This window comes from Cylas formicarius, unplaced genomic scaffold, assembly GCF_029955315.1.
Source record: "Cylas formicarius isolate icCylForm1 unplaced genomic scaffold, icCylForm1.1 PGA_scaffold_1__22_contigs__length_36826433, whole genome shotgun sequence".
Lineage (NCBI taxonomy): Eukaryota > Metazoa > Arthropoda > Insecta > Coleoptera > Brentidae > Cylas > Cylas formicarius.
Window position 1 is genome coordinate 21,576,827 of NW_026844264.1, and position 14,183 is coordinate 21,591,009.

At 32.0% G+C, this 14,183-nt stretch overlaps 1 protein-coding gene and 1 long non-coding RNA gene across 2 annotated transcripts in view; one reads left to right on the plus strand and one right to left on the minus strand.

Moving 5' to 3' along the window:
• Positions 1-496: 496 nt before the first annotated feature.
• LOC132696852 (uncharacterized) lies at positions 497-6,798 on the plus strand. Its single transcript, XR_009618088.1, has 3 exons — positions 497-913; positions 961-1,106; positions 4,060-6,798. It is a non-coding gene; the product is annotated as an uncharacterized LOC132696852 (long non-coding RNA).
• A 236-nt stretch (positions 6,799-7,034) lies between these two features.
• Positions 7,035-14,183, minus strand: part of LOC132697093 (zinc finger protein 271-like) — a 32,550-nt gene continuing 25,401 nt past the window's right edge. The window contains exon 6 of the mRNA XM_060662378.1: positions 7,035-9,067. Coding sequence (XP_060518361.1) covers positions 8,790-9,067 — 278 coding nt within the window. The 3' untranslated portion in view covers positions 7,035-8,789. The remainder of the gene's footprint in view (positions 9,068-14,183) is intronic.

The following is a 14,183-nucleotide window of genomic DNA, read 5'->3' on the forward strand; positions in this document are numbered from 1 at the left end:
CGCGCAAAAGGGACGCGACACACAGTAGGGAAGCGCGAGACGTTACACCTTGGCCCGTCTCTTCGGACGACACCTGTACCAGTATGAATGTGAATGTGTGCGTCGTACAACGGCAGGTGCAAACATCTAGGCCGACTATTCAAAACGCAACATGCAAGCGAGCAGTGTATGTACGTCGCTGACGATCGAAGACCGTTTTTCGAGCTACTGACCGCGCAAAAGGTTCTCGTCACCGCACCGAAATCGTTCACGATTTATACCAGCATTTCAATCGTGTTGTAAAGGCTACATAATCCAAAGTCGATGATGAACTATTAGGAATATCTAGAGAACTGAGGGATATATAGTTATCAAATTTTGGTTACGATCATAATGGGCTGTGACCTATACCATCTAATTTATAAGGCCGATTTATACTCAGATAGCACACAATATCCGCAGTATGTCCAGTCGATGTCCTATTTAAGTCGCATGTCGCGGGACATGTCGAGGATATTCTTAGGATATACGTTTAGCATATATACTAAAAATATACTGTAAAATACATCCCAGGCATATCCTCTGAATATATCACAGATATCCTCTAAATAGATGCGAATATATATAATATATATAATGGGAACATTATAATAGAAATAAGGGAAAAAAGTAAAAAACCGTAAAACAAAATGAAACCTAAAAAGTTAACTTTTGAACAACTGAGAAGGAAAATACTTAGTTTTTTTAGATTTGCGTTGTTTTGGGAGACATTTTATTGGACACGTTTTTGTGCACATCTACATCGACGTCAGTGTTAAGTCCTAAAAAAAAACGAAATCAAATTTTTAAAATAAGCTTGTTTTTATTATTTTTGGACACGAACGGGACAAGAAACGCTTTTTTAATAAAAATACCACAGAAAATACGGATTCATGTAAGTAAAAAATTACAAAAACGTAAAAATAATATATTTGTTTATAGGATCCCATTTGAGAACAGTGTTCGGCTGCAACCAATGACGCAACTACTCGCGGTCGTGTTGTGCCGGACTCGCTCGAGTGTCGTCGGCTTCTCCTCCGTCTCGTCGACCGCCATCTTTTCAGCCTTGTTTTTGTTGGCGGCATACGGTATGCGGCGACTTGGCGTCTATTTTAAGTATTTTGCGTGCTGTGTTTACTGCGTTCAGTGCTTTCATTTCAGTTATTTTTTTGTGGTATTATTATTACTGAAGAAGTAATAATTCATGTAAGTAAAGCTTTATGGTGATATTATTTTGCTAGGGCAATGAGATAGCAATATCAGGTGGCGGCAGCAGTTGTAAGTTTCTAAAACAAGCTCTGATCCCGCTGATTTCAAATGAACTTGCAATGTTGCTAAATATAAATATAAATTAAATAAAATGTTTCGTATGGATTTTTATCATGATTAAGGATAATAATCATGAATAAAACAGATTGTTTCTTAAAAAAATATATTTACCAGCAGTACATAAAAACAACTACTAGCAGTACATAAAAACCAGTGCCACTACCTAATGCGCTTAATTAAAGGTAAAATCAAGAAAAATGTTTATTCCGTCTCTGACTTCTTTTCGCGGTGTGAGCGAGACAGATAGTGACAAGTTAATAATCTGTAGTTGCCGTCGTCAGAAAAATTCTAAAATTAGAATGTACCCCACATGATTTCATTTTATTACTGATATAAATTATTAAAGAATTATAAAGTACCATTTAAATTAGTCAAGTTATGTAAAATGAAAATCCAGTTAAGTCTTCCGTGTTCTTTATCGGCCACCAGAGACTCTGTAAATGTAAAATTAATTTTGGTTTCAAAATAGTTTATGTAGCCTATTTGTCCTTTATGTAGGTCAGTCTATTGAACTTTATTTAAAACTGTTGATTGGTTTGTAAATTTACATAAAACCGGAAATTTTTATGAATCTGGACCCTTCCATTCTTCACTGAGGTCTACGTACGGGTGCTACGTAGATAGTATCTTGGAAACCGTTGTTCAGCGTAAAGTTTTTTCTTCAGTAAATTCGACGAAGTTCTTATTGCTAGTAGGATTTTTGCAAGAAAACAAAGGAGATCAGATTTATATTGTCCAGAGCGTATACCATATATTGTAAGGATTATAAATGACTTTTATAAATAGAAAACCCTCTGCTATGGACAGCGAAAAATGTTTTGCTTTGCTTCAACTATTAATTTTAGCATATAAAAGCTTGGGTTTTGTTTTCATATAAACTATTGGCCTATAGTATGTGTCCTTTCTATAACCTGCATGTAGATAATATTCAAAAAATACAGGAAAAATGTTCTGTGTATGCTGCATTTAGAATTCCTAATCGAGGTGTTCTGATTTATTTTTTGAAGTGATTACTCGTGTTATTGTTCGTAGCTATTTATAATCAAAGTTCAATTTTATTTCACTTGAGCTTTAGAGCAGCAAATTGTGGCATATATAGCTTGTGTTTGATCCTGAAATTGGCAGTATTTTTCAAACGTTGAATTTCAGTTTGAAAAATTTCAAACAGTGATTTTTTGTTATTATATTTTATTAAATTTTGGAAAATCGTATAATATGCACATTTTAGAATAGTTTATCTGCAAGGTAAAAAAATCTCACGCGCAAATACTTAATTTATGACAGAAGAAAGAAAAAAGCAAATAAGAGTGATGAAGTGTTATTTCTGACTATTATACTTTTATTAAATAAATCGCGCTTTATAGTGGACGTGGTGCATTAAAGTTCATATCTATTCAGTGCTCGTGCCCGAGCAGCTACTTTTTCCGCTTTATTGTAAAATTCTGCGTTTTGATAAATTTCTCAACTGGTGGTCGATTCCGAGCCATGTTATTGATTTCATATCTAAACTAATTGAAGCAAGACGATTTGACAGCTAAAATATAATCCATATATTTTCTTATGGACTTTTTGTCGTTTTTCAGGTTCCACTTGATTAATATCTTTTAAACGGTATATATTGTTTTCTTGCCAATGCTGAAACATAGCGAGATTGTGAGTGATTTATAAAGAAAACGTTTAGTGAATTTTAACGGCGCCATTATTTGCTTTAGAGATTGTTACGGTTGAATTTTTATGTATTTATATGATATTTTTTTTATGGTTTAAGGTGTAATTTGAATTGCATGAGCTAAAGCTCAGATGGTATCGCAAGATCGCATATCTGCGCGATCTGGCTGCCTTATAGTAGCTCAGTTATATCGGGTAATGATTTTACATTTATGGGATATTAACAATTCGATCAAGTTATTAAACGTTTGCCTTTTAAGGCGTCTATATTTAATTCGTTTACATCAAATTAAAGGTGTACGAAAGAAAAAATACAGCACAAGATAAACATCAGATTAGTTTTTTACTGACACGCGATCTAATTTCAAATGAGGTTGGACTTTTGCGGAGTGGGTGCTCTATTGTAACTCCATAGTCCATTCTCAATGTTGATGGATTACCTTATAGCAATGAAATGGGAAGCTTACAAAATCGATAACTTTAATATTGAAAATTGTTATTTATTTACTTATTTATTTAAAGAAGTCTACCTAACATGCATGAAGCCCAACTAACAGGTAGGTTGTAGTACAAAGTATTAAATAGTTACTTAACCTAAATTCTAGCCTAACATAAATATTAACTCTAACAAAAAAAACAAGAGAACGGGAAAAGACTGAAATTAATAATTATAGTTAATGGGACAATAACGTTTTTACCTTAGTAATAGATTGCGAAAAAAGTCCAAATCGTGTTGAGCATTGTACTTGGAGCACATTGAGAAAATAAGCTATAATTTTAAAATATTAGTTCTTGTTATGGGCAGAAAGAATGTGTTACTATGTCTAGAGTTAATATTAGGAACCAAAAAATTTAGTCTATGTAATAGGTCAGAGCAGTCAAACAAGTTATTTAACATTTTAAATAATGGGAATCATGGAGATCAGTAAGAGAATTATAACCAAATCTATTTAATAATATTGTATGCGAAAAGCCTTGTCGGGTGTATACTCCGTCCAATTTATCCCATACATACTTTAAACACTTACGCTGAATTTCTTCTAGGCTATTAATATGACAATTGTGTACCCAGGAGACGAAACTATTGATGCATACTCCAACAACCTAAATCAGCATATTCCAAATGGTAAAACGTAAGAAGCGATATGGCATGTTAGGAAGCCGAAATAAGGTAGCCCTGATATGGATACCTGGACCTTAGCACCTGGAGGGGACCGAAAAGACCAACCTTTTAGAAAGGCTAAAAAAGCAATCGACACGTAGAGTATAGATGGGGTACTGTTTTAAGAACATCAATCCAATGAAAAAACGCACAACTGATTGTTAGGCATGAGCAGGTCAAACCTGAAAACGTGACTGACAAGTATACCGGTCACTGCAACCTCAAACACCACATGCACAAAATCGGCTTTGCGGATGGCCACGACTGCAGGATGGCCAGGGTTAAAATGAGAGAAGAAAATTAAATAAAAAATATTAGTAGTATTAAAATTCAATGCAAATTTTGAAGCACAATTGATCCTATCAGTACCGTTTCTATTATATTATGTGCTAGGTATGTGCATGTTCCTAGTTAAAATTAGCAATTCTTTACAATTTGGAAATCACTTTAAATTTAATGGTTGTTTTAAATATGTTTGCCAACCAGCCGGAAATTCGCCAATAAAAATGAGATGCCTTGTCGTAAAATGCAATTCAATAAACAAGCCAGTGAAAACAAAGAGGTAAAAAATCGATTAGGTTACTACAGGCGGGCAATCTGCGAGCAGAATGCCTCGTGCCAAGCACATTCGGTGGTCAGGCGCATCTGCAGCTTGCACCGGTCTTCATTACAGCGAAGTTATCCCGCATTTAAATTGATAGGAACTTCTCTCAAGCACAGATGCGGCGAAACAATATTGTTAACACAAAGACCATAACTAGTGAGGTTTGCCGAATTTGTTGTTTTTCAAGTTGGTGTGATATATTAAAGGTTATTAATTTGCTTAGCTTATAATTATTTGAGAGTATGAAAATTTAGAAAACATTTCGAGACGAATGTTAGCATGTCTAAAGTTTTGGTTAGCTTAGCCCAACAAACGATTTGAGTGCGATAGATCTAAATTTAATCATCTAGTTTTCTCAAACTACTTTAAACTTTAAAGATTTTTCTACATAGACTCTTATGAACTCCTGTTCTTCTTAACTTTCTGGATAAACCCTTGAAACAAATTGGCAGATTTATTTATTTATTTATTTATTTTATTTAGTATAAAAATAGCTGGTCGTTAGGTGTGCAAAAGTGTAACAATAGTAAATAACATTAAACATTAAACATTAAAATTCATATAGAGGCTGGTTCCTAATCAATGCGTTCAAAAAGTAAAATTAAAAAAATTATTAAAGCATTTTAAAAAAGGAGCAAATTATGTTGATTTTTAATTTATTTTAAATTTCAAAATATTTGATATTTATAACAATGCAGTTTACTTGAAAATTGCAATTAAGTATTAAGTTTTTACTTGAATTTCAAAAGTAGCCACAATTCCTGAATGGTCATCCATATTTGTTAAAAAATTCCCACAGTTACATTGATTGCTTTGCAAAGTTTCCATTGCAGATTTGTTCCATATGTTGTATATCTTATTTTGCGTAAAAATATATACAAAAAAAACCAATAAAAATAATCCATGGTGTGTTCCATTAAATAATGTAACATACGTTATAGTGGAAGAAGGGTGGCAATGAATTTTACATAGAAAGTTATATCATGCGTCTTCGTTAAGACATGAGAAAATATATAGGGGACTACCGTAAAATATAACCTCTGATAAGCAATCAAAAAAATTCAGCCTCAAAACCCTTCATTCTTTATTTCCCAAAAATGTTATATTTTTTTTTTGTTAAATGCTATGAAATATTGCATAAATTCTAATATAGTTTCCATGCACTTGTTGTGGGTGGAACATAGCAAACCCGACATTAAAACCTTGTTGGCAGTCACCATTCTATGAATTTAATCGAATAAATGCAAATAAATATTTTAATAAAATTCCAAATAATTAGATGAATAATGGCAGATGGCAACGAACGTAATGGTCCTAATCTTCCTTATACAGAAATAAGGATAAAATTAAAAAAAACTTAGTTGAGGGGCTAGTCATATTTCTCCTAAATTACCTACCAGAATCGAAATGATTAGCTGTGGATGGTAAATTTTGCATTTGACTGATGACTAGTAGAAAGAAACCACGAACTTTAATTTCCACTTTCGAGTCTCAATGCTTCAGTGAAAATTATTGATATTTTTTTAAACGAAAACATGTTAATTGCTTAAATAGGGACGTCGGTTATTTTAAAATGTTTTATATTTTGAATTTAAGGAATTTATTCATTGAAATCTTGGGACCTTCAGATATGCCATAATATAAGCATTTGAAACAATGCTTAAAATAAGTATTTCTTATTTTTCTAAAGAAAACCTTTGAAAAGGTTCTGTTTTAAATATGGTGCTGCGGTTTCAGTATTAGTTTTTAGTTTTTTTTTCAGTATCAGTTTTTAGTTTATCCGCTTTCTTTTTGGGAAAGCTGGAGTAATAACGAATCGAAGTTGTAAACGATTTGTTACGGTTTTTATGAGTTTAAATTAATTTTTCTCCCGGTTATTTTAAACAATTATGTAATTGCGTCGTCCTGAGAAAGGAACAAGGAAGCAGTAGACCAAAAAGTTATGTACTTGCTGTCATAATATGTGTTATTAAGGTAGCTATTAAATACCCGCCTGGAAATCATATTTGATATTATAAACGCCAATTTAATTTTGTTTTTATCATGTGGCTTAAGCGTACAATGGTCTCTTTCTTAACATTTTTGCACTAAATGACTCAATAAATTTACTACTGTCACTTGACGCTTTTGTTTTCTTTTAACTTGATCTTATAATCTTGCAATCAAGACTTTCGGGTTTTGATGAGATCGATAAGAAGGTATTGGAAAAAACATGCAAATAATACAATTTATTAAATATTTTATTGATTGGAAAACAACGTACCCATATGTACAACAGATAAATACAAAATTTACATGGAGTCTTTGGCTTTTTAGCTGTATGAAATTTTATTACAAAGTTTCGGTGGGAAACCTTGTTAATAAAATTTTTCACGTGCAAGTGGAAATATGCAAGTGCATAATCCGCCCGATATGGAACGGATATTTAATTTTAATACAAATTCGAAAGGATTATCTTTCCAGAACGCACGATAAAAGTTCTACGAAAATGCAAAAAAAATACCGTTTACTTAGACTAGACCGATTTTCAAAAATACACATTAATATTTTATCATAAAATATTTAATTTACACGTTTGCAAATATAAAATTAATTTTAACAATTTAAAAAGTTATATACAAGTTAACAATCTCTTTTACATATTTTTTTACTTTGGTCACAATGGGACGGATCAGTAAGAGGCAACTTCGACACACTGCCAATTTTCGCAATATGCGATAAGCGAGAGGTATATTATTTTTGATGTATTATCGATTGAAACTAAAAACGAAATTTTCATATTGAAATTAATGTTGATTCAAAAATTAGAATATAGAGACTAGTTAAATTTGTTGAAACCATTATTTTACAAGGGCAGGGAAACATATTTAGAAGAACTGCAAAAGGCACACATTATGGCATTTGGGTAAATTGTATAGCACGATATTTCATCACATGCAATATTTACTAAAATATGTACCTAACTAAATCAATCAATCAAATATTTTAGTACGTAACAATTCATATACATTCATACATGACACGAATTGACCAATTGAGTTTTTTAAATCGTTTTATTGTCCGCTTCATTCACAAATAGTCCATTGCTAACCTAGAAACATCGAGCAAAAGTTTACGTTCGATGTTAGAATTTAGGTAGAGATTCAACAACAGATTTTGGAAAATATGTTACGAAATATCATATATATGCATAATCCATTTGCCGATGAATTTTATATCAAAAACTAAGCGATTCAATAACAAAAGTAAATGGCTAGGAAAGTGACCATATGCCCGCAATGGTTTTAGTTATGTACCATATCTCCAGTGAATTGGAATATATTTTTGGTAACTTTAAATTGACTCCAACTGCGTCCTATTAACTGCTGTTTGTATGAAATATCTTTAAATTGGATTAATATAATTTACATTTGCATAGTCTAACTTGTTTTTCAGTGATGTCAAAGGTTAAACCGCCATAGCAAATACATGGAGGCCTCGACTAGCCTGACATACAGCGACTTTCCTAACTTTCGGGCCAAAAATGTCGTCAAAGGTAAGGAGGGCGCTGAGATCAAGAAGAAAACTGCCCCTTTATTGAAATATAGTTTTAAAATCATCTTAGTAGCAACCTGAAAAACCGGTAAAAATATTCAAAAGCATTGAAACATTTTTTTTTTGAATTTTACTCTAGAGACCTTATCAAATGTATCGTCAGAATTTTGAAACACGCGGCCAACAGATCTCAGGTTGGCAGGATTTTTTTTGTAAAATGTGTTCTAAAATTTATCGAAATATTTAGTAATTTTTCTGTAGACTGTTACTAAAATAAAATCTATTAGCAGTCCTTTTTGTAGGTTTTAAATCAGTGGTCTAGGTTAAAATAAAGTTACAAATTTTGAATTTGCTGATTTGACATAAAATGACATGGCACGACGTAAAAGAAGAAAATCGGTTTTCAAATTATCATTTTAAGGACGTCTATCGTCGAATCTCTTAAAAAGCTCATCACAGATACAGGAAAATGTTCTAGCTTTTGCAATCGTTGTTGTTATTGTTACTATTTTCGTTCACTTCAGTTACCGATGGCACATCTAAACATCTATACACAGTGTTCATAACCGTATCCGGCATGGAAGGGTGCTGAGATTCTCTGTGCCTCCGAAGATCAACTTTTCTCTGAAAAGCTTTCTCGCAAAATCCACAGGAGAACGGTTTGTATCCGGTATGTTTGCGCATGTGCGTGATCAGGTTCGACGACTGGCTGAACGCTTTGGAACAAACGACGCATTTGTGCGGTTTTTCACCTGCCAACAAAAGACAAAATTCCCTAAATAAAAAAAAACGTCACAAACAGCTCACATTGATCTAAGTCCATTTCGGAACGAGGCAATTTGCTAATTATTTTTTCGAAACCCATATATTGGCGCTCGTTTGGTATGTAAATGTGTGCGCCTGGCAAACATGCAATCAAATGTACGTGTAGATCCATTTTTTTTTAAATGCTAATGATGCGTCGAGGTATTGTTTTTGACCGTAATAGATCGAGAGCTATTGACAATACCGAATTATGCTAATTGCACGTAATACAAATGAAGCAATTACTAAATTAGTGGTGCGATAAAATTTGATAAATCGAACTCGCGTAAAGGACATGTTGTTTTTCCAATAATGATGTCTCGCGGGACAATCATATACTTCGCGTCAATACTTTTTAATTCATTAGCGGCAGATTAAATAATTAAAATAAATAGGTCATAATGGAAAAATACACATCAAATTTGAAATTTTGTCTTATTATCTTTTTCTGGATATAATGCTAATGAGATATTATTATGCGTCAACTCTGTATGTCATAATTTTATTATTGTAAATATGAACTGCAACATTAATCGCCACTGGTCAATCGACACTATTTTTTGGTAGCTAAATGTTTCCAAACGTTTATATTTTGAAAGCGTATAGTGAGTAACAAAGTCGTTTGTATGCGCCGAAAAGAATTAAGGAACGGTGATATCGTTTTCACTATAATTGTAATAATGTTAATTACTAATGTAATGCGAAATGGATCAATTGTAAGATGACATCGTCAGCTGTATCTTTGTTGCTATCTGGAAGCAACTTATGTAATTTCGGTAACGTTTCCATTTTTCGAAATTTTTTATTTAAAAATCAACCGTGAAAAGGAAAGCCATCTGTCTAGAGATCACCCGCATATTTGTTACTATTAGGGGGACAAACGAAACCACAACAGAATTAATAATATGTACTTATGCTACCTGTGTTTGGGTAATAGAAAAGCGCCAACAAATTTAATGAATTTAATTTTAACTCGACAAAAATTGAGCACTAAGGTCGCACAAGAGCAAAGTGATATGCCCCCTAAGTTCTAAATCCTTTGAATTTTTGTTTGTGGGCAAAAAATTACACGTTTGAAGTTACTTTATTTGGTTGTATTGGATGTCGCACTCAAAATAGTCCTAGACTGTATCTTGGGAAGTATTACTCGTACGGCTAATACTACATAAAAAAACTTATTACAAAAGGGACACCATGAGAAATTGCATTATTTTATCTTTACTACTACCCAAATTTTACAAAAAAGGCGCAACGTTTTTTTACGTTGTAAGTTGGCCCCTAGCGTCTAGTGTCAAATGCATTCTATTATTCCTTTAACTAATCATTCCCGTCACTCTATTTTAACAGACAGGCAAAATGGTTCAAACAAATAAAATTTTTGTAGATTATGATTACTGCCTCTTATTCGCACTAAAACTTGCGCCTTCTTACGGATGTTTTGGGAACTTGAAAATTAGATCCAGCAATTTCTCATGGCCCCTTTGGTAATAAGCTAAAACCAAAACTAAATTTTAATTCATAATGATGTTTTAAAACCACCTATTGTTTAAAGAGTTTCTAAAATTTCAAACAACTTAAATTCCTGTTGCACCTTGTAATCAAGGCTGATTTCAAAGTGCAACCTTAACTATTGCTTTTTTGTACAATTATCAAAATCAAGCCATTGGACACAAACATTGATATCATTAGCTTGCCAATCTTCCAACTTTTCATTGCTAACAAATTCCTTTATTAAAGATATTTCGTCAAATACTTTCATTTATTAATTAATAATTTAATAATTAATTCATTTTACAATAAAATAGTTTTTATTGCGGGTTGAAATTTTGAGTAATGTGGAATTGCAGGATGAGTAGATTTTCCAGGACGTTGTCGGAAAAACCTGAACTTGTACCGGCCAATCCTTTTGGTCAGTCTTAGGTGTTTTTTTGAAGAATATACACTGCCTAATTTGTAATCAACGATCTCCACCCACTTAACTGGTTTTTTACCTGAAAATTTAATAGAATCTGAGCATACTTTTACAAAGTACTGTGGAAAACATTCCATAACCAAAAGGGCAATTGTCGAGTTGATGACTAGCGCATGTGAATATTAAATATCTCTTTCTAACACTTACTGATATTGGCTTCAAATGTGTCTGTATTATTTACCAGCATATTCAAGGCTTCTATGTATTTAGGTATTTTGTGTCCAAAAGAAGATTGAAATTTGTTGTTGCTCGATTCTTTTTTTTTCTTGAAAGCACTGCGTAAATAAATGTTATAGGTCCAACCGTCATCATAAGCCACTGTTTAACGTTACTTTCGTCTCAACTGGTCGTATCTCATAAATTTTTAGTCAACCCACATGGGGCAAACGATGTATAAATGAGCAGTCCCGTAGATAAAAATTATCCAGTCGATATAACCCGCATATGTCAAAAGTACGTGAGGACAATAGAATTGATTAGGTGGCTAAAAAGAAAATTTGCAACATTGTGATTTTTTTTAATTCAAATATGTTACTATTTAAAATATTTTTGAATTCATTTCTTCATTTCATTCTTAATGTTATTATAATTTCATTTTTTAAGTGCTTTAAAATTTAAAACCAATCCCATAAATTGATTACCTGGTATACCCCACTCTACTCTATATTCCGTTCAGTTTCAATCTCAGTGTGGTCTTCATGTAAGTCTAAACTAATTATTAAGGATTTACTATTTATTTATTTATTTATTTATTTTCTATTTATATAAATTGAGACTTCAACATTAATCATATTACGCGTTACTTAAACTAATAGTAACTTCTTAGGTTGAGACTAGTGTATTCTTTCCTTTTTCTTTTCTATTATTTTTCTTGCAGTAAGACCGGATTAAAAATGCCAAAATACGAACGAAGACCAAAACTGATTAACACATTCTTTGTTGGTATTAGACTGATAAAATATTAAGAATTTTAAAATTTCTTGGAGTTATATAATAATATTCATCATATTATTGTTCATTTTTCATTGTTACTTCAGTTCGCCCCTACACTGGATTGGCGGCTGCGACCTCTGGCGTTGTTAATCGCAGTAAATCTTCTGTGCCATTTGATTGGATCTATTTAATTTACTTTTTCTTTATTCGTGTAATACTTTCTTGTTAAATTTCTTTATCGGTTGATACATTTGAGGAAACCGATTTTATCAGATTCTGTTTCTGCGGCGTCTGAATACTTTTTAAATTAATTTTCGCCTAAACATAAATTACATAAACTGTTAACAATTTCGAAGATAATATTATTATTATTTCATGCTGATTACCTCGCAGAAAACTTTTTTTGGTCAGTTTTTCTTGACAAAGTTACTTTTACTGGAAATATAATATATTAAATCAATTTTTACATTTTATTTAATTGGAAATTAATTTATTCATGTGCGATCTACTGAACAAGGCTATTTCAAAGGCTACAAGGACAAATATGTTGAAAACATTTTTCCTATTTAGTCAATAACCTTAATGTTTTTTTTTGCAGCTTAAATATTATTAAAATTACTGTCACGAGAATATTGCATATAGCCGTCATTTTGCTGTAGATAACCGTTTTAAACTTCTAAATTATAAACTGATTAAACTGTTGTTTGTTTTCAAAGTCCTTTTTTTTATCTTTTAAACCATTGCAGTAATTGTACGCGAACCACAGTTAATTGCTATATGCTTTTAAGTAGACATTACGCAGAAGATTATATTATTTGCCCAGTTTTAATAACCTCAACACAATAACGTTTTTCGCGATAAGTGACGACTTCAAAACAAGCAATTAGATGCCATTTAAAAAAAAGTAGTAGTCGATAAGGGCTGCAAATGATTTTGACCTAAAAACCATCATAAATTTTGATAAGCTTAGGTTTATCATATCAATTTGTGTTGGAATGCCTTTTTTTCAACTGCCACGTTCTACTTTTTGAACAAAAACTTCAGATTTCGCAAAAATAAATAAAATCTATAACAAGGTGTAACGGGAAGGGCATCCCACAATTTTCTTTCAATTAACAGGAGCACGTTAGCCCGTTAACAGAAATTTGGAACTTAATTACTAGAAATTAAGCGAAAAAAGATTTATGTTTGCTTAAATTGGATAATGAAAACAACAAAATTATATGATTTAAAAAACACACTGAATACTAAATGTACCAAATTTCAATGTGTTATGAAAATTGTATGACAACACCCATGTTTATTTTAACTTCATTGTATTATTTTGGCCTGAGCAATACGTCTCCACTACATAACATACATCAATACTCGGACAAAGTTTTCTGCAAAGAGAAAAGGAATACTTAAATGTCTGTATATGCATTTATAATCAGTAAGAGCAGAGAAATTTCGAGTAAGAAGTCGCAATTATAGTAATAGGCCGAACTTGCATTAAGTGTGGCAACATTGCGTTAGAACCCGCCTAAAAGGCACTGAATACTAGAAATTAAATTTGAAAAGCTGGTAAAGAAAATTTATTTTTCAATTTAAATTTAAATTGACAATTTTTGAAAAAAGTGATATTTTGTTCATTATTTTTTTAGAAATTAATAACACTTTGTAAACCTTGAGTACTTAATTATTAATCTCTTTGAATCTGAAAATTATAAGCATATTCATGGTATAAATTATGTGCACGATCTGTACAAATTAGATTTTAATAAACATTAGAATTATGAAGAAATAAATATTCTATAATTGCAAGAGGACAAATATACAGCCGCCCTACTAAGATTTAGTTTCAAAAAGAGTTACTAGAGGTCAAATATTTTTTTCTACAGTCCGCTCTAAAACATTTTGGTGCTTTGGCCACGGGTTTGGGTGCGATCGGATGTTTTCGGTAGATTTTAACCTCGGATTGTATTTTGACATATGACAATTCTGTCACATGTCACTCAATGAATATATTCATACTGTTTTGGCAAAAATGTGCCCAAAAACTCATGGCCGTAAAAAATGTGTAATATGCGATATGTTGATAAATTTCTTCAGACTCGCGTTTATTAAACACCGGATCTGCTCGTGCTAAAACAAGCCAAAGTAGTGTTTTTCAAATTTGT